The 18,587-nt window shown below is 41.4% G+C and overlaps 1 protein-coding gene across 2 annotated transcripts in view; it reads left to right on the forward strand.

Moving 5' to 3' along the window:
- Positions 1–18,587, forward strand: part of LOC102455433 (arylsulfatase H) — a 64,650-nt gene that overhangs the window by 3,113 nt on the left and 42,950 nt on the right. For both annotated transcript variants that reach the window (XM_075915626.1, XM_006112252.4), the window contains exons 2-10: positions 2,435–2,505; positions 3,318–3,452; positions 5,127–5,248; positions 5,451–5,573; positions 7,554–7,977; positions 9,642–9,778; positions 13,489–13,623; positions 15,796–15,958; positions 17,485–17,606. In XM_075915626.1, the coding sequence (XP_075771741.1) occupies positions 2,483–2,505; positions 3,318–3,452; positions 5,127–5,248; positions 5,451–5,573; positions 7,554–7,977; positions 9,642–9,778; positions 13,489–13,623; positions 15,796–15,958; positions 17,485–17,606 (1,384 nt within the window). In that variant the 5' untranslated portion in view covers positions 2,435–2,482. The remainder of the gene's footprint in view (positions 1–2,434; positions 2,506–3,317; positions 3,453–5,126; positions 5,249–5,450; positions 5,574–7,553; positions 7,978–9,641; positions 9,779–13,488; positions 13,624–15,795; positions 15,959–17,484; positions 17,607–18,587) is intronic.

Here is an 18,587-nt window from a genome sequence, read left to right on the forward strand (position 1 = left end):
CTCAGGGGGAGCTTTGAGAGACAGGAATGTTTTGCACAATAATGCAGATTAAGCAGTACAGTGAGACCGCAACAAGAACACATGACAATCAAGCTTGTAGTGGTACTTCTATTTCTGATCAGTAAAAGTTACAGATACAGCCATAAAACTTAACCATGCACATAGTTTTTGCAACATCGCTAGTAGCAGGACAAACCCCAAATAAGGGCAAAAGTCCCCTTTTGCTATAAAATGGGCTTAGTAAGAAGAACCAATGGGAGGGAGTAAGCAGGATTGATCCACAGGTCCTGCTTGTTGTAACTAGAAGTAAAAGACCCTTCACACCGGCTGCAGCAGTGGATAGTGTCCCTAAGGGTATGTCTACACTACCCCGCTAGTTCGAACTAGGAGGGTAATGTAGGCATACCGCACTTGCAAATGAAGTCCGGGATTTGAATTTCCCGGGCTTCATTTGCATAAGCAGGGAGCCGCCATTTTTAAAACCCTGCTGGTTCGAACCCCGTGCAGCGCGGCTACACAGGGCTCGAACTAGGTAGAGGTGTACCGAGGAACGAGGTGTACCTGTAGTTTGGAATAGGAATCCTAGTCCGAACTACCTAGTTCGAGCCCCGTGTAGCTGCGCTGCACGGGGTTCGAACCAGCGGGGTTTTAAAAATGGCGGCGCCCCGCTTATGCAAATGAAGCCCGGGAAATTCAAATCCCGGGCTTCATTTGCAAGTGCGGTATGCCTACATTACCCTCCTAGTTTGAACTAGCGGGGTAGTGTAGACATACCCTAAGAGTGGAAGTAAAAGGGACCGTGGACCTTCTGCCTGGGACAGTAGGAGGCATACAGGTGAAGTGTAAGTGAACTAGGCTTAATTATTATATTATAATAAATCTTCTATTAATTGCTTTTGCATTGTTCTGTGCTATACTAATTGCTTTAGAATGTATAGTATTTAAGGTTTAAATTGTATAGCAAGTGGCTATGTCTACACTGCACCCCTTTTCCGGAAAAGGGATGCAGATGAGACAAGTCGGAATTGCAAATGTAGCGGGGATTTACATTTTCCCCGCTCCATTTGCATGAACATGGCTGCCGCTTTTTTCCGGCTTGGGGTTTTGCTGGAAAAAAGTGCCAGTCTAGACAGGGATCTTTCGGAAAATAAAGCCTTTTCCGAAAGGTCCCTTATCTCTGATTTTAAGAGGAATAAGGGACCTTTCGGAAAAGGCTTTATTTTCCGAAAGATCCCGTCTAGACTGGCGCTTTTCTCCGGCAAAGCCCCGAGCCGGAAAAAAGTGGCAGCAATGTTCATGCAAATGGAGCGGGGAAAATGTAAATCCCCGCTGCATTTGCAATTCCGACTTGTCTCATCTGCATCCCTTTTCCGGAAAAGGCGTGCAGTGTAGACACAGCCATTGTTTTTAAGGCTTGTAAAACTTAAGCAGCTATATTAACTGCTTAAAGTTTGCAATAAATAAGGAAGTGGTTAAGTCTCTCTGGAGTGTCCTGGTTTCCCTCAGATCTAAAATAAATAGAACCATACGACAGGCATGGCACGCTTAGCAGTTTGTCTACTAACAGTAAGTCTTAAATACTGTATCTGAAAAATGAATGTTATTCCGTCTATCCCAAGCAAAATAAAATTTAGTTTACGTATCATGATGCATTATCATTTCACTCAAAACACCTCTTCAGTGAAATCCAACAAGAAACATTTCCTTATGTAAATTCTGCATTTGGTATTTCTTATTCTTAATGTTGTGCTTGTTGTTGTTCGACAGGATGTTTGTGGGTTCATTGTTGCAAGGTGCTGAGCCCCTACAATTGCCAGGGAAGTCAGTAGGAATTGAGAAATGCACTAACAGCTTGCAGGATTGAGACCTGTACTGCATACTCTTTAATCATATTCACAGGCCTGCTGGCAAGTGGGGGAAGGCAAAAGGGGCTATCGTCCAGGGGCCTAGGTGATTTAAAAACAGTAGCGGCAGCCTTTTAAATCAGCCAGGCATACTAGGCACGTGTAGGGTGGTACTGGCAATGGTGAAGGCAGCTGGCCGGCATGTGGAAGCCATGGCCATGCTGGAAGCACTCATGCAGCAGTGCAGTTGGCAGCTCAGGGCACAAGCAAGCACAGTGCAACACTGCCCAAATGTCAGGTGGATGGTGTCCACACTAGCACGCCTTCTGCATGTGTGGGGTGCCCACTGACTCTTCTGTGCTGGGGCCTGGGTCTGCATATCCATAAGCGTTCCTTCACATAAGTAGTGTCTTAGTGTAATGGGACTACATCTGTAAATGCTTGTGAATGTAGGGGTTGCAAAGTCAAGCCATAAGTATTCAGCATAGCTACATTTTAGCTGAGAACATTGGTAGTATGACTGCTGTGACGTATGATGGTTAATCACCAGGCATGAGCACCCAATATATATTTTATATTTATTTGTACAGAATTTTGATGTAGTCATCTGCATGTCATAGTAAGTGTCGGAAGAAGCCATGAGACACCTCAAACTGCAATGGTAAGAGAAGAAATTAATCAATGGTACTTTTTGGCTTTTGAAATTTTGTGTATAAGAAAATATAGCAGGATCCTTTTTTAATCTATTGAAGTTTTAAAAATATTAAATGTGGGCTCAAAACTAATGCCCATTTAAAACTACTGCCTTCGTCCTGCAAGACCTGAAGGGGAAGAACTTGCCTGCTTCAAGTCAATGAATAACAAAGGAGCCACTGAACAGTAACTGCAATCATAAATGTACAGTTTTTCTTGGAACTGTTGCACTGTTTCTTTTGCAGAAGGAGGGTCTAGTGGATTTGTATAATAATGAATCCAGCAGACAAGTCCTTCTGTCTCACCTCAGACTCAAGTTGCCTTCATACCACCTCCAAATACCTGTTGTGTCCTAAGGGTACCCTTCTAGACATATGTTCATGACATGCTAGGACTCACAGCCCTGATAACATCCTTTGTGTTTTCCCACCTTAATATAGTGAATGAAACTGCAGTGGTGGTTCTAAAGTGTGAAGATCTCGATGTGAAAAACTGCACACAAGAAGCTAGCGGCAATGCACAAGAAGCTTTATAAATCCTACAGAACCCATGGAATATTCTATATATTCATGAGCACTACCCACTGGAGCTTTAGATAACTATTGATGTATACACGCACAGATCTTTTATAATGTTTCATTTATGGCGTGTGGGAAGGATTTAGAATTAACTGGAATCATTGGGGAACCATCTCAGCCTGCGCTTACTTTAAAATGAGTCGGGAAGTTACAAATGTCTCCATTAAATAAATCTCTCTCTTTTTTAATTCTTGATTTATAGGAGCTGGCTAGTCACTTTGCTGGTTTCATGTCTAAGGAAAAATATATCAAATGCCTCTAAACCCAATATTTTATTGATGATGGCTGATGATCTTGGTTTGGGGGATGTAGGCTGCTATGGCAATGATACACTAAGGTAAGGTCATAGCCACAAGAGATGGTTACTTTGTCATGGTCACTGTGACATGGATTAAGAAGCAGAAATCATCTGAATGGCCCCAGAATTTTCATCTTTGTGTGTAAAGTTCTCCTCTGATTTAGTGGAATTACAGAATCAAGAAAAAAACTAGGCATACTTGAGTCAACCAGTATCCCACCATCCCACAGTACATGAAAAGTGTTCATTTTCATTTGGCATCTGCTAATGATAGCACAGTATTCTACAGCTAATCATAGAGAGGAGGAGAACAGTTTCAAAACTACTGTACTTAAGATTAGAAAAATAAAGCATTAATTAAAATAACCATGGGTTTCCTTATTTAGGAAACTGCCTGTCATCTTGGGTAATTAGTTTATCTAAATATGTTCTTTTCAGTACACAGCATATCTAAATGATCTGCAATAAGTATTACATTGTGCTAGAGAAATAATTCATTACAGCACATTGTGAGGGACTTCTTGAGATGGTTGTTGATTCGTCTTCCCAGACAAATATGCGTGTGGGCAGGCACACTCATACATGCGCCCCAAGATTACATTTGAAATTGGGATTAGACACCAAATACCAGCTCCAATCAGCAAAGATTTAAAGGAAATATGTGTATGGAATGATGTTTCCATGTCCATTATATAATTATTCTATGATGGACTTTTCCATCTTTATTTAGACATATTAATACTGTGTGAGAGAGAGAGAGTGAGTGAGAGAGAGAGACAGGGCATCAATAAAGTTCTTGCATGAGAGAGAAATTTCTTCCTATTATAGTCACTATTACGTGTATTCTGGGTATTTCACTTCCTTTTGCCAGCTTTGTCAGCTTCCAAGGAGTTCATGCTGGACCTAATGTGGCATTTGTCTGTTTCAGTATGTCAAATCTTATGTTTCCCTTTCTTAAATTTGGTCTTCTCCAGGCTGATGACAATGTATCTCTATTTTAATAAGACTGGCTAGTTTTCTGACAGCTACTCAGTATAAACAACTGTTTTTCTCCTTCTGTCTGTGAAGCTTTCCAATAGACCATTTTCATTTTAATTGCAAAATTGAGATGTTTATTAAAAGGTCATTATCATTTAAAGTGTAAGAATTGTTTCTGAAGTACTGAATAACAGGCAAACGAGACAATTGGATTTTTTAAAAAGTTAACTGTATTATGTGTTTGCAACCTCAGTCATATTAAGTATAAAGTCAGCTTTAAATCAACAACATGTTATTCAAGTTAAAAGTCATATAACAGAAAAGGACCATTCTTTTATCTTTGCTTTTATTTCTGCCGTGAGAATGCAGAAAATAGTGGCTGTCTTTTTGGGGACAGAAGAAATAAATTTCTGTATTGTCCTATATCCACATTATCCACATCTGATTCCACGTGCCAATACAGTACATGCTTTCCTTACTTGGGATGTACTCTTTAGTTTTTGTTTTTCTTTATTGTACATTATTTATCCAGTGTAATTGATTTTTATTTAAATCTATACCTCTTCAAAATGGGCATTGCATTTTAATGGTAATAGAACTAAAATAAACACTTTCTCGTTTTTTAGTTGTATAAAAAAGGCAAACAATTTGTACATTCATCCCTGATGACCTTTAACAATGCTGCTTTATTTTGTGTGTGTGTCACATTTGACCAAGGTTCATTTTTCTTTTTAGGACCCCTAATATTGACCAGCTAGCAAGGGAAGGAGTGAAACTTACTCAGCATATTAGTGCAGCTCCACTTTGCACTCCAAGCAGAGCAGCTTTCCTGACTGGCAGATACCCTGTCCGATCAGGTTTGAACCTCTCTTTAATACTAAACAGTACAATTTACTATTGCAATTCCTTTAACTAGTCCTTGATTAAATAGATCTTGTTTTGAGTTCTGTGGTTTTTCACACTGCATCATTGCATTCTGGCTGTAAATAAAATATGACCCTCCATTCATTGGAGAGACCAATAGGAAAAGAAACAATAATTTATTATTTTGTACTATAGGAATGGGATCCAGCACAAAACTGCGTATTCTTTATTGGACTGGTGGCTCAGGAGGGCTCCCTCCAAATGAAACAACTTTTGCCAGAATACTGCAGCAGCAAGGTTATACCACAGGACTTATAGGTATAGTATGTAGGAATCAGTTACATCACAGTATCCAATCCTAAGCACTGTAACATTTTGAAATCTAGTCCATTTGATTACGAAACTCTATAATTTTACATATCTGATAAGACCAAACTGTGTCAATGTAGATATACACAGTAAACTGAAAGTAGTTCAGAAATAAAATCTGGTGGATTCAGTACATACTGTTTTAGGAAATACCTTAAGAGATATGTATTGACTTCCAGCAACAGGTGCTTGTCATAAACTACAGTGATATTAAGTAATCACAGCTCAGTCACCATGTGCTGCATGGACTTGCTATGTTTGTGGAAACTGTGCATTACCACAGCCAAATCTCTAGCCAGATCCTTCTTGAGGTGTACGTAGTTCTATTAGGTGAAGCATAAAGTGGAAAGACTCTCATTTACTTGAGTGGGTTTTGGATCAGGCCCCACACTGCAGACAAAAATCCCACTGAAATCACTAGATGCTGTGACTGAGTTAGGGTAGCAGGATGTGACTTTTAAACATCCCTTGTTTGTTACAGGTTTCTTTTTTTTTTCTTTTCAAAAAATTATTCTTCTAAAAAGTGAAAGACAATTTGAGGGTACTGAGGGTGATAACAAACCTTTAGGCAGATGGCCAGGACAGGCCTCCACACCATTTCAAGTTTAGCTTAGTTCTTAATTTGTGAGTTTAAGATGGACTTGGTGATATATATGTCTTATGCTAGGCCTTTGCCCAGGGATGAACTCAGTTTGAGACCCTAAAGACTGGGTCTCATTGTAAGACACAAAGCACAGCAGCTACTAGTACCCAGAGACCCTAACAGCCATGGGCTCTTCTTTAAGGGTTTGTCTACATTTGCACCCTCTTTTGAGAGAGGGATGCAAATGTAGACATTCAAAATCGCAAATGAAGCTGGGATTTAAATATCCCCTGCTTCATTTGCATATTCGCATCATGGCACTATTTCAAAATAACGCTATTTCGAAAAAAGAAACGCGATTATTTTGAAAGAAAACCCTTCTTCCAAAATAATCCTTATTCCTCCTACAATGAGGTTTACCAGTTATTTTGGAAGAAGGGTTTTCTTTCAAAATAACCGCATCTAGACAGCGTTTCTTTTTTTGAAATAGCACCATAACGTGAATATGCAAATGAAGCATGGGATATTTAAACCCCCACCCTTCATTTGCATCCCTCTCTCGAAAGGGTGCAAGTATAGATACACTTCTGTGTGTAAAGCCAACAAACCGTGGTCATCAGTAGGAGTGATTGAACCTGCAACCTTAGAAGCTAAATTCATGAACTTCTACCACATGAGCTAAGAGACCTCAATGAAGGCTGTAGTGCAGACTTCACTCTTCCATGTCAGAGGTCTCAGTGCCTCTGGGTTACATGTGTCAAGCTATATTCCTACTGTAGTGTCATACATTTTAGTTATGGTCTATGTAAATATCAATTATTAGTATGCTGGAATTTACAGATTCTGTAGGATTAGAACAGCCTATTTTGGGGAACATTTAAAAATAAATTTAGCAAATTAAGTTGAATTGTGAGAGCTGAGAATGTGTAGAACATATTACAGAGGAATTCCCATCCAGGAATGGATGTCTCACTAAACTTACAGGCTATCTGGTGTACTTGCTCTTAACTTCTTGGATCACAAAGGATCTTCCCTAGCAGTAATAGTTAACTTACAACTTAAGATAAGCAGCACCAAAAATATTTTCCATATGTGAGCTCATTCATTCTATCTCTCTCTTCATCTGGGCTCTCATCTTAACTGGAATTCTGTTAATTGAGTAAGATGAAGGTAAATTGGATATTCTGTCTATAATATGCTTCCACATATAAATTTCATGCCTAACCTTGACTCATCTGGTCTGTTGTATATTTTCGTTTAGGAAAAGAGCCAAACTTGTTGGAATATAGGCAGGAGCACACAATGTCAATGACATATGATTTTAAATCTTTTATTTATATTTTCAGGGAAGTGGCATCAGGGTGTGAACTGTGAATTCCACAGTGATCACTGCCACCATCCTTTAAACCACGGCTTTGACTATTTTTATGGCATGCCTTTTACCCTTGTAAACGAATGTCAAAGTAGAGAAAATCGTCTCCTCAATGCTTCAATGCAAGCTAAGTATTGGCTTTACAGTAAGACAATTGCCCTTGCAGTGCTCACGCTTTTGATCGGAAAACTTACTAACTTATTGTCAGTAAAATGGAAAGCAATCATCTGCTTTGCCCTGTGTGGTTTCGTGTTTTTCATCTCCTGGTACTCCAGTTATGGATTTGTAAAGTATTGGAACTGTATCCTGATGAGAAACCATAACATTACTGAACAACCAATGAAGCTAGAGAAAGCCGCTTCCAATGTACTTAAGGAGGCTATTTCATTTATTGAACGGTAATCAATACATCTCATATTGCCCTTTAATGTTTCTTAACTATATTGTTATTGTAAATATCTCTAACAGTTCCAGTCACCTTTATGTTCGGCATGCTGCCTTACATTGTTTCATTGTGTTCTTCTGACTGTCATTTTTCACCTCTTGCCTCTAATACTGTGAGCTTCTTGGGGCAGAGACCAACACATTGTTCTGTTTTTTCACTTCCAGAACAGAACAGTCTGTTCTTATTCCATGACTGGGGCTCTTAGACATTACCACATTACAAATAATAAGAACATCTTTAGCCTGATGTCTGTAGGTTAATATACCTCATGAAAATAGCAATACTGGACTTTCCAACTATATAACACTCTTCTTTTTCATGTTATAAGTAATCATGTGTGAAATCTGGGCAAACCACAAGGAATTAGTATCTTTTCCACCAGTTCACATAGCTTTCACAATAAAAATGGCAAAATTCTTCTTTCTGTACATCTTGACAGTACTCAAACTGCAAAAACAAATCCCTTTCTCTCTTACAGAGGAAAAAACCAGCCTTTTGGCTGTGAGTTTTCATATTCCTATTGATACAAAGATTTTTCTTTGTAAATGTGATATTTAGGGTGAAAAATGTTTCACTCCCTCATGGACAAGCTGGGATTTGTTTTTCTTCAAATTTACTTAGGCTAAAATGTCACAGGCTTATTTGTGTAGATTTCACCTGCATCTAACCTAGAACCAATAAAAGGTTCATTACTGTTTGAACCCAGTTCAGGATCTGAACCTTTAAGGCCCAAGAAACCCAACACTCAAAGTTTGAATCTAAATTCTTGCTTGGCCCCTCATTCTTAGAGTAATGATTTACAGGTGCTGACCACTAAAGCTATGCCTACACTCCAAGCCTACGTCTAGACTGGCATGATTTTCTGCAAATGCTTTTAACGGAAAAGTTTTCCGTTAAAAGCATTTGTGGAAAAGAGCGTCTAGATTGGCACGGATGCTTTTCCGCAAAAGCACTTTTTGCAGAAAAGCATCCGTGGCCAATCTAAACGCGCTTTTGCGCAAAAAAGCCCCGATCGCCATTTTTGCGATCGGGGCTTTTTTGCACCAAACAAATCTGAGCTGTCTACACCAGCCCTTTTGCCCGAATGGGAGCAGCATAGAATTTCCGCAAGAAGCACTGATTTCTTACATGAGATCGTCAGTGTTCTTGCGGAAATTCAAGCGGCCAGTGTAGACAGACTTGCCAGTCTAGACGCAGCCCAAGGGTATTTCTACACTGCAGAGTTTTTCACATGTATCAATATAGCATAGCCACGGTAGCACGGGGAGTGGCAATAGAGGCACAGTTTTGAGTGGATTTGTAGTTGGCGTGGCTCAATGCTTCTTCCACTGCTGCTGCCTGTGCTACCATGTCTGCACTTCTATGTAAGCTTACACTAGCTTGATGATAGCTAGTGAGGGTATGTGTAAAAAAACATGGAAATAACACCTCTTCCTCGCAGTGCAGACATAGCTGAACATATGACATTGAATAAATACAGAGCAACATATTTCAAGATCCTATGGGGTATTGAGAGGAGGAGAAGAGAGTTGTTTTTCAGCTAAAATTAAAACTCTGTGTCTGAGGTAGTAACAATTCATTTGCTTGCTTTTTTTTTTTTTTTTTTTTTTTGTGAAGAAACAAGCATGGGCCGTTCCTCCTCTTTGTTTCCTTTTTACATGTCCACATACCCCTTGTCACCACAGAGAAGTTTCTTGGGAAGAGTAGACACAGTTTATATGGAGATAATGTGGAGGAGATGGACTGGATGGTGGGTAAGTGGTCTTTATGAATGAAACTGACTTTATTTAAATTTGTTTTACAAATTATAAGGAGGACCAAGTACCCTTATTATAATTTACAGTGACAAATAGTTTTTAAATTGCTCGAACAGGTCTCCAGAACATAAGCATGTGCCCATGGACCAGCATCTTGCTTTAAACATGTACATGTCAGTATTAGAAAGCGAGTACAAGTAGTTGTTTTGGAGTAGCTATCTGTTGTTGTTTTTTTAATTCAAACTCTATTCTGTGTAGTGAGGTGATACTTGCAGAGAAGTTATGATATATTAAATTGTAGAACAAAAATATGTCATTATATTTGATCACAAAGAATGCCTTTAACATACACTTCATTCTGCATGGTTCAAACATTATAGTTGCCAGTATAAAGTTGAACATGCTCAGTGTATTCACTTTCCTGGAGTTTATTTCTTGTTGGACCTATCTGTCTTAGGAACCTATATGGCTGCTGTCACCTTACTATTTGAGGAACTCTTTAATGTATTTACCTCCATAACGCCCCTTAATGAGACAGGGCATTGTGATCTAGGGGCAAGAGTACCCGATTTGGACTCAGTGACTTGGGTACAATTCCTATCTCTGCTTCTAGCTGACTTGGTAACCTTCATCAAATCACATCTCCTCCCTGTGCCCTAGTTTACTCAGCTGTAAAATGGGATTAAGGACCCTAACTGCCTTTGTAAGAAGCTTGATATCTACAGATGAAAAGTGCTATATTAGACCTAGGTATTAATTAATTAGTAATAATTATTATCACAATGTTACAGCTGGGGAACTAAGACCCAGAGAGGCTAAATAATCAAGATCACACAGGTTGTTTGAGGAGAGGCACAGTCTAGGTTAGTGCTTTAACTTCTTCCTTTTGTTGCTTCTTCATCTGCAGCTTCAGAAATCACCTGTTGCTAGAGAAGAAGCTATTTTGATGGGGTATATGCCGAGGCAGGAATCTTCATCTGCATAACTTACTGTTGTCAGTAGTATCAAAAATTTCATTATGGAATAGGTCTTGAAGCACTAAACTAATCAGCATTATCATTGACTGTAGCATAGTGAGCAGGTGCTGATCACTGAGCACACAGCAGGATCTTAATTTGCCTTGGCTCATGGAGAGGCAGAGCACTTGAGTATGGATGAGAAAATATGATTATTATTATTATTATTATTTAAGCCCCAGAAAGCTGCACAAATTCGAGAATGAAGACAATGCTTGCCCAAAGTTAAGAACTAATGATAATGTCAAAGTACACTGAGAAGCCTAGATGAAGGATTACATGCTGACTCATTCAGTGGCTATTTTTTATTTTTAATTATAATATTTTGTAGGCATCACTACAGAACCTTGAAAATTCTATAATGACTTTCCTTTAAATCCTTGTTTATCCTATAATCTTTCTTTTCATGATGGGAGAGGTAATAAGATGATGATTGTAGAAAGTTGATTCTTGCAAGAATTTGGATCAGAAATCTTCATGTAGTTCCTGATTAAAAGATTGAAATAATTAGGTTTGTTTAGTCTGGAGAAAGAAGACAGGGGGGCGGGGCACATGGTAATAGTTTTTGTACATAAAAGATTGTTATAAGGAGAGGGCAAAAATTTAGTGTCCATTGAAGAGAACTGAAAGACTCCCAGGGTAGAGTCATGAAAGTTAGTAGGCACCTTACTGCAACCTAAATCCCAGAATCAGAGGGATTCACATTCTCCCTCCTACCCCACATCACCCGCTCCCCAGCTGCCCTTTATCCTGCCTTACAGTCAATTGATGCCTACATTTTTGCAGTTAAAGTTTCCTAGGAATCAAAGTTTCTGACTGTGCACATACAGTGGCCTCTGGCCTCTGGCCAAACATCTAGATGCCTTATCCTGAGAGTGATGCATGAACTAGGACAAGATAAGTAGAACTCCTTCCCCACCAGTTTGCTCCTGGGGCTCGATCTGCAAAGTAAGCATGCTTGGAGCTTACCTGCCAGATTGGGCGCCTACAAACTTACACAAAACATAGCAGTAGGGGGAGGAGGACCATCCTCATAACTTTTGGTTATAATACTCACCTGGGATGTGGAAGACACACACACACACACACCCTTGTTCAAGTGTCCCCTGCGTGGGGAAAAAGTTTTGAGAAGGGCTCTGCCATCACTCAGGTGAGTGCTCTAACTACAGGAAACTGTGCTGTGGGGCTTCCCCAGTCTTTGCTGTTGAAGCTGTTCCATTCTCAATAATTAATGAAAGAATCATTGGGTGAGGGTAGTAGACAGCACTCATGCCTGAGAATGTCTTTGTGGCCTGGTGGTTTGAAAACCTCACCTCAGAGGTAGTAAATGGCAGCATCCTATTCAAATCCCATTTCACTTTCAGGCTGAGGGGGTTGTGGAGCAGAATCCCCCCACTCCAGATGAATACCCTAAATATCGGGCTAAAAAGCATGAGGCTAGTCTTGTTTGCCAGCTTTTTGCAAAAACAGTCTAGGAGTTCATCTCAGATCCTAGAGTGCGCCCCCTGCTGGGCATCCACTAGGACTGCTGTGAGGGAAATGCAAGCCTCTGTGCTCCAGGTCTATAAAGTGTTAACTTTTTGCAGCCTCAGTGAGTTGCTGTGCTGTCCTTATCTTGGAATTTCTGGCCCATTTCCAGAGCACTGGGACTCCTTCTCAGAAATGGGGCCTAGGAGAGGAGGGCTGCCCTCGAGATACCAGCCTTATTTAAAAACATTCCTGTCCTAGAACTCCACCCCAACAATGTGAAGCTTCTGAAACTCTCTCTGGGCCATGCAGTACTTGTGACGCTTTCAGCACACACACATCTGCTAAGGCCTTGGAGAAGGGGCGGGACATGGGCATGGCCTCAGGGAAGGGACAGAGCAGGAGGTGGGACAAGGGTCTTTGAGTTTGTGCAATTAGACACTTGGCAACTTTACCGGCAGGCATAAGGAAGCAGCATAGCTGACAGTTTGCTGGGCACTAGCCAGCACAGGTGCACCACCACCTCAATGACTGGTGGCTTCTGTGTGCATGGGGGCCTAAAAATAGCCATCTTTCTAAAGGGAATACATTTCTGGTGATTGGATACTTGAACCAGTTACCCTCTAGTGTAATTCTTATGCCACCAGCCTTTGGCATTTTCAACCCAACGTGGAGACAGACTATAGAGAAAAGGAAAAAGTTTGAACATTGAAGGTGGAGTTTGCAACCTGACTCCGATGCCTCGGGTTCCTAATCTCACACAGAATTCATACATTCCACAGACATATGCCCAAATCATCACAGCTCCTAACCCCAAGGGAGGGTTTGCAACTCAGAATTGCAAGCAGAGGAAGATGCCTGCCTTGAGCTCCAACGTCAGTGCCCAACTCCCTGAGAGGAGCAGGGCTTAGAACACCTTTCACTCCCTGGCGTCTCCCATTGGCTAGCTTAGGTGGGGAAACACTAACCTATTGGTCATTTTTTGAGGTGTTGCTCTCTCCCCATTCATCGTCTAGGGAACCTAGGTGCCCAGCTCAGACATGGTGAAACCCAGTGATATTTTATATGTCTAAAAGTTAGGTGGGGTGAGTCTCTGCATCACCATACCTAAGTTCTTTGCGGATCAATCTCCCACTGACTTCACTGGACCTGGATCAGGTCCTTAATGACGTGTTTGTACCCTGTTTCTCAATACTGAATAGCACAATTTTTCATTATTTACAGGCAGAATTCTAGATGCTATTGACAAAGAAGGCTTGAAGAATAACACATTCACTTATTTTACATCTGACCATGGAGGCTCTTTGGAGAATCAAAAACAAAATGTCCAGCTGGGTGGTTGGAATGGAATCTACAAAGGTGCAAATTCTGTAGATAATCTTATTTAAAGAAAGAAAATGCTATAAACTGGGCCAGACTGAATATATTTATGAAAAGTTGCATTCTGCTTTGTCATGGATCTCAGAAAGGCAACTAAAAGCTAGATAGTTTCCAATCTCCAGTATCTACACTTATATTGTTATATAACAATACTGTGGTATCTGAGCACCAATCATGAATGTATTTATCATCAATACTCCTATGAGGTAAGAAAATACTGTTACCCCCCCATATGGATAAGGGAGCTAAGGCACAGAGCCACTAATAGGTTTACTGTCACACAGGAAGTCTTAGCAGGGCAGGGACTGGAACCCACCTGTCCAAAGTCCTGGGGTAATGCTCTAAACACTGGACCATCCTTCCTCTTTGTGGATGAAGCTTCCATACCAATAATTCTATACCAATAAATACAACCGGAAAATGGCTCAGAAAGTATACTTACAAAATTTGCAGAAGACACCAGGGGTGCAAGTGCTTTGGTCAAAGGTGGGCAATAATTTTCGCAGGAGGGCCACTTAATGAATTTTGGTATGTGGTCACGGGCCAGCTCTATCCCTGGAAGGGGCAGGGCCTCATGTGGAAGTGGCTGGATTGGGGACCAGCCTCCCTCCAGAGTTGTGTGGGCCAGAGTCTTTGAATTAAAAATGCAGCAAAGGGCTTGTGGCTCCTGGCTCTACCGCTACCATGTTGCTTAGCAGCCACCTGGGATTTCTGATGCTATTTAAAAGGCTCCTGGCTCCAGCTCCTGCCAGGGTAGCACCGTGACCTGGAGCTGCGAGACATTTATGTAGGATCCTACAGCCTGGCCCGCCACCTGGAAATTCAGTGGCACAGGCAGCAGGATATAAATAGAGGCCAGATGCAGACCGTAAGCTGGATCAAAGTGATAGGTGGGCCAGATCTGACTCCTGGGCCACATCTTGCCCAGCCCTGGCTTTGGAGGACAGGATTAGAATTCAGAATGATCTTGACAAATTAGAGATTTGTCTCAAAATCAACAAGATGAAATTCAATGAAAATGTGTGCAGAGTACTTCCCTTAGGAAGGAAAAATTAAATGCACATATACCAAATGGGAAGTAATTGGCTAGTAATGCTGAAGAAAACCTGGGTGTTAGTGAGCAGTAATTCTCAAAAAGGGGTATGTGTATCCCTGGGCTTCCCCAGAAGGTACTTAACTCACGTAAACCAGTGTTTCTTAATCTGGGAGGGTTGCAACCCCCAGCGGAGTTATAGAGGGCTACTTAACATGGGGATGGCCAAGTTTCCCAAAGTCCTGTAAAGTTTATTTACAACCACCAGTCCTGGCTCTGTGTTCTGTCCTATTATTTAGTTCGAATAATAGGCTCAGTAAACAAACAGTGCAAATGAGGAAGCTTAGAAAGTAGCCAAGGAAGGATATTATGCCAGCCACAGCTCCAATTAACCCCAGTGGGGATAGTAGGAGAAGATGTTAACTAACAAATAGATCTGACATCATTACAAATTTAAGAAATTTGTTCCAGAAATTAAAAGGCTTATGGACAAGGAAAATGTCAAAGGTAGCAAATTTGGCAGTACAATACATAATTAATCATAAACACCAAAATAGGAGAACACATGCCTGTATGGGCTCTATGAAAAAAGACCTTAAATGATAACCTTAACCCATAGTAATGGAAACCTAAATGTGGGGGAAAAAAACATTAGTCACCTGCAACTCTAGCCCCACACTCTTGGGAGCCACCGTGATGCCCTAGCCCTGCGCTCAGGGGGGGTTCCAGCCTTGTGCTCCAAGAAGCTGGTGGAATATCTCGTCCCGCTCTGCCACAGGGCTCCGACCTCAGCCCCATGCTCCTCAGCAAGGGGTCCTCTGTCCTGGCCTCATGCTGCTGCAGGCTGCTGGAGGCTGTCACAAGGCTCTGACCTCAGTCTTAAGCTGTTCCCAGCTGGGCTGCTGACCCCGTTGCCCCGACCTGCTGGCCTTCCTGTCCTTAGACTCCTGGACTCTCTGATCCAGGAGCATCCGTGGTCCTGCCAGACAATGAACGTTGCCCGACAGGAAAGTGCCAGGTTTTGGAGGTACTACCTATTTCCCAGTCTGTAAATTCATAATAACTTGAGTCCCAGTTCTAATGATTCAGTGTTTCTGGCACCTTTTCTCTTACAACAGGTGGAAAAGGCATGGGAGGCTGGGAAGGAGGGATCCGTGTGCCAGGGATCGTTAGATGGCCAGGAGTATTGACTGCAGATACAGTTATTGATGAACCTACAAGTCTCATGGATATTTACCCCACAGTGGCTCACCTGGCTGGAGGACTAATGCCTCAGGACAGGTACAGAGGCAGCTTCATAAACCATATTTGTTCCATTTCCACTGTAATGAAAAGTATGGTATGTTGCGCATCCTGATATGCACAAGTTTTGTTTGACCATGTCCCTTTAAACCACTCACAACACATACTATTTTAAAAAACAAGTGTCTTTATCTTTCCCCCTGCTTAGCTCTACCTCGCCTGTATGATTTTAAGGAAAATACAAAGTAGACAAATTTACTCTTTATTATGGAGCTGAGATTAATTAGAGTTAAATTCAGTTTTCTTTCATGAACAAACTAACGAAAAAATATGTGCAATTTTCTGTGATGAGTCTGGTTTTCTTTTTTTAACCCTCCCCCACTCTCTGTTTTAGAGGTTCATAGGAATATAGGAGGCAGTAATGGGTTTTTTTAGAACATAAAGCAAAGGACTGGGAGCCTGGGCACCTGTGGGTCCTATTTCTGGCCTTGACATTAGATCAGGGTGTGACTGTGGTGGGCCATCCACTTAGACCAAAATTAGAACATTTTGATACTTAAAGTTATGCTCCTAAATCCACATGTGAACTGATGTTTCAGGAGGTTTGAGAGTTAGCAGCCCCCATTGACTTCAGTTTTAGCCACTCAAGTTTGAAAGAATGGATCTCCCTGTGATTACACTTAACACTTCCATTAAATGATCGTGCTAACTACATCACCATGGTGACATTTTGTGATGTACTTGGGTTCTGGGAGGCTTGACCAAAGGTGCTATGGAGGTGGGAACTATGAAGTGTTTGTTCCACTGGCCCAATTAGAGCTGCCTGAAATTTTTCTATAAATAGTTTTATTTGATGAAAAATGCACTTTTGATTGACCTGAAATGATTTACAAACTTGACAGGAATTGTCTCATCCCTTAATGCAATAGCCAAAGGAGTAGGGTGAAGTACTGCTGCTGTACTCCAGTTGACAGCCCATCCGTTTTAGCTACCATGGTTAGGGTGCTCCCCCTGGAGGTGGGAGAAACAGGTTCAAGTCCCTGTTCTGGAAGGGTACATCTACACAGCAACATGATTTCGAAATAACTTAGTCTGCATCTACACAGCAGGCAGTTATTTCAAAATAATGTTGAAATACTGTCAAGCTGGAAGACTTCTGACTCCAACTCCTGTAACCCTCATTGTATGAGGAGTAAGGGAAGTTGGAGGAAGAGTGCTCTATTTTGAAATAAGTGCTATGTAGATGCTCCCAATTCCAATTTCAAAATAAGCTACGCAATTGACATAGCTTATTTGAGTTAAATCCTGCTATGTAGATGCACCCAAGCAGACCAAAATTGGAGTTTTTCTACTTCCCTGAAACACTATCTTTTTCCAAAAATGCCACTGAAGTGAAAACTCAGTTGTTCTAGTTTCTATATCTGTAAAATCATATATAAGTTTAAATGTTGGCCCTTCCTGATTCAAATAGTGGCTTGTTTAAGAATTGCCATTTGCAATGATAGTACTAAGTACAGAATGTACTCAACCCAGTTTGGTGACTTCCATTCTCTCCATTACATTAGGGTGGTCGATGGCCGAAACTTGATGCCCTTGCTTAAGGGAACAGTTCAGCACTCGGAGCATGAGTTCATGTTTCACTACTGTGGTCTATATTTACATGCGGTACGGTGGCACCAAAAGGACAGTGAGTATAAATAGTCTCCCCACAAGTAAATTCAGTGATGTAACAATTCCCCTTGGCCTTAAGAGCTAGGAAACTTTGCAACAATAGACAAGTAAACATTTAGCAATTTATGCGCACATTATTTTAAAAATCCCAAAATAACATACCCTACTGCATATGCTCAGGTCCCTGGAGAGATGACATACATGGATGCAGGGGGGATGGAACAATTTTATAGTGGGGGTGCTGAGAGACATTAACCCAAACTGTAAACCTCATGTATAATGGACACTATTTCAAATTAGACGATGATGCATCAACCTCTGTACTCCTAGTTCCAGCACCTATTCCATAGGTTATGAGTACTAGGGATATTAGTGACTAATTGACAACCCAATAAGCCTAGCCTTATCGGGTAGTTGAGTCACTACTCGACTAGTTGCTTCTTTCCCCCCTTGCTGCCTCTGTATCAGAGGCACCAAGTGGGGGAGAGCAAGAGCTGGTGCTGGGGGGAGCCAGCTTAAAAGCCGTTGTCCCCAGCTCCATCTCCACAGGGGAGGCAGAAGTGCAGCGGGGGAAACGGTGTGAGCGGGAACCTAAGTAGTCTTTGCTCATGCAGGGTCCTGACTGCTGCGCCTCTGCCTTTGAAATGTACAAGGGGCTCTTGTACATTTCAAAGGCAGAGGTACAGCGGGATAGTGAGAACGCCCCTTATTGACGAATCAAGTAGTTGATGGAAATTCCACCGACTACTCAATTAGCTGATTAATCAAAATTTAAACATCCTTAGTGGTACCATAGCTGAAGGAGGCTGTGCCCTGCCAAACAGCCACCACCCTACCACCATCCCAAGCACCCTTCCTGCTTTCTACCCTCTCTACAGGTGACAGTGCATCGCCACGTGAACTGTGTGCATTGTCCCAGTTCAGTCTAGAGCTGTGCTGACCACTCTTCCAGTGCTCCAGAACTTGGGCCGGGGGCTACCCTGTGGCAGGAGGGCCC

This window comes from Pelodiscus sinensis, chromosome 1 (genome assembly GCF_049634645.1).
Source record: "Pelodiscus sinensis isolate JC-2024 chromosome 1, ASM4963464v1, whole genome shotgun sequence".
Lineage (NCBI taxonomy): Eukaryota > Metazoa > Chordata > Testudines > Trionychidae > Pelodiscus > Pelodiscus sinensis.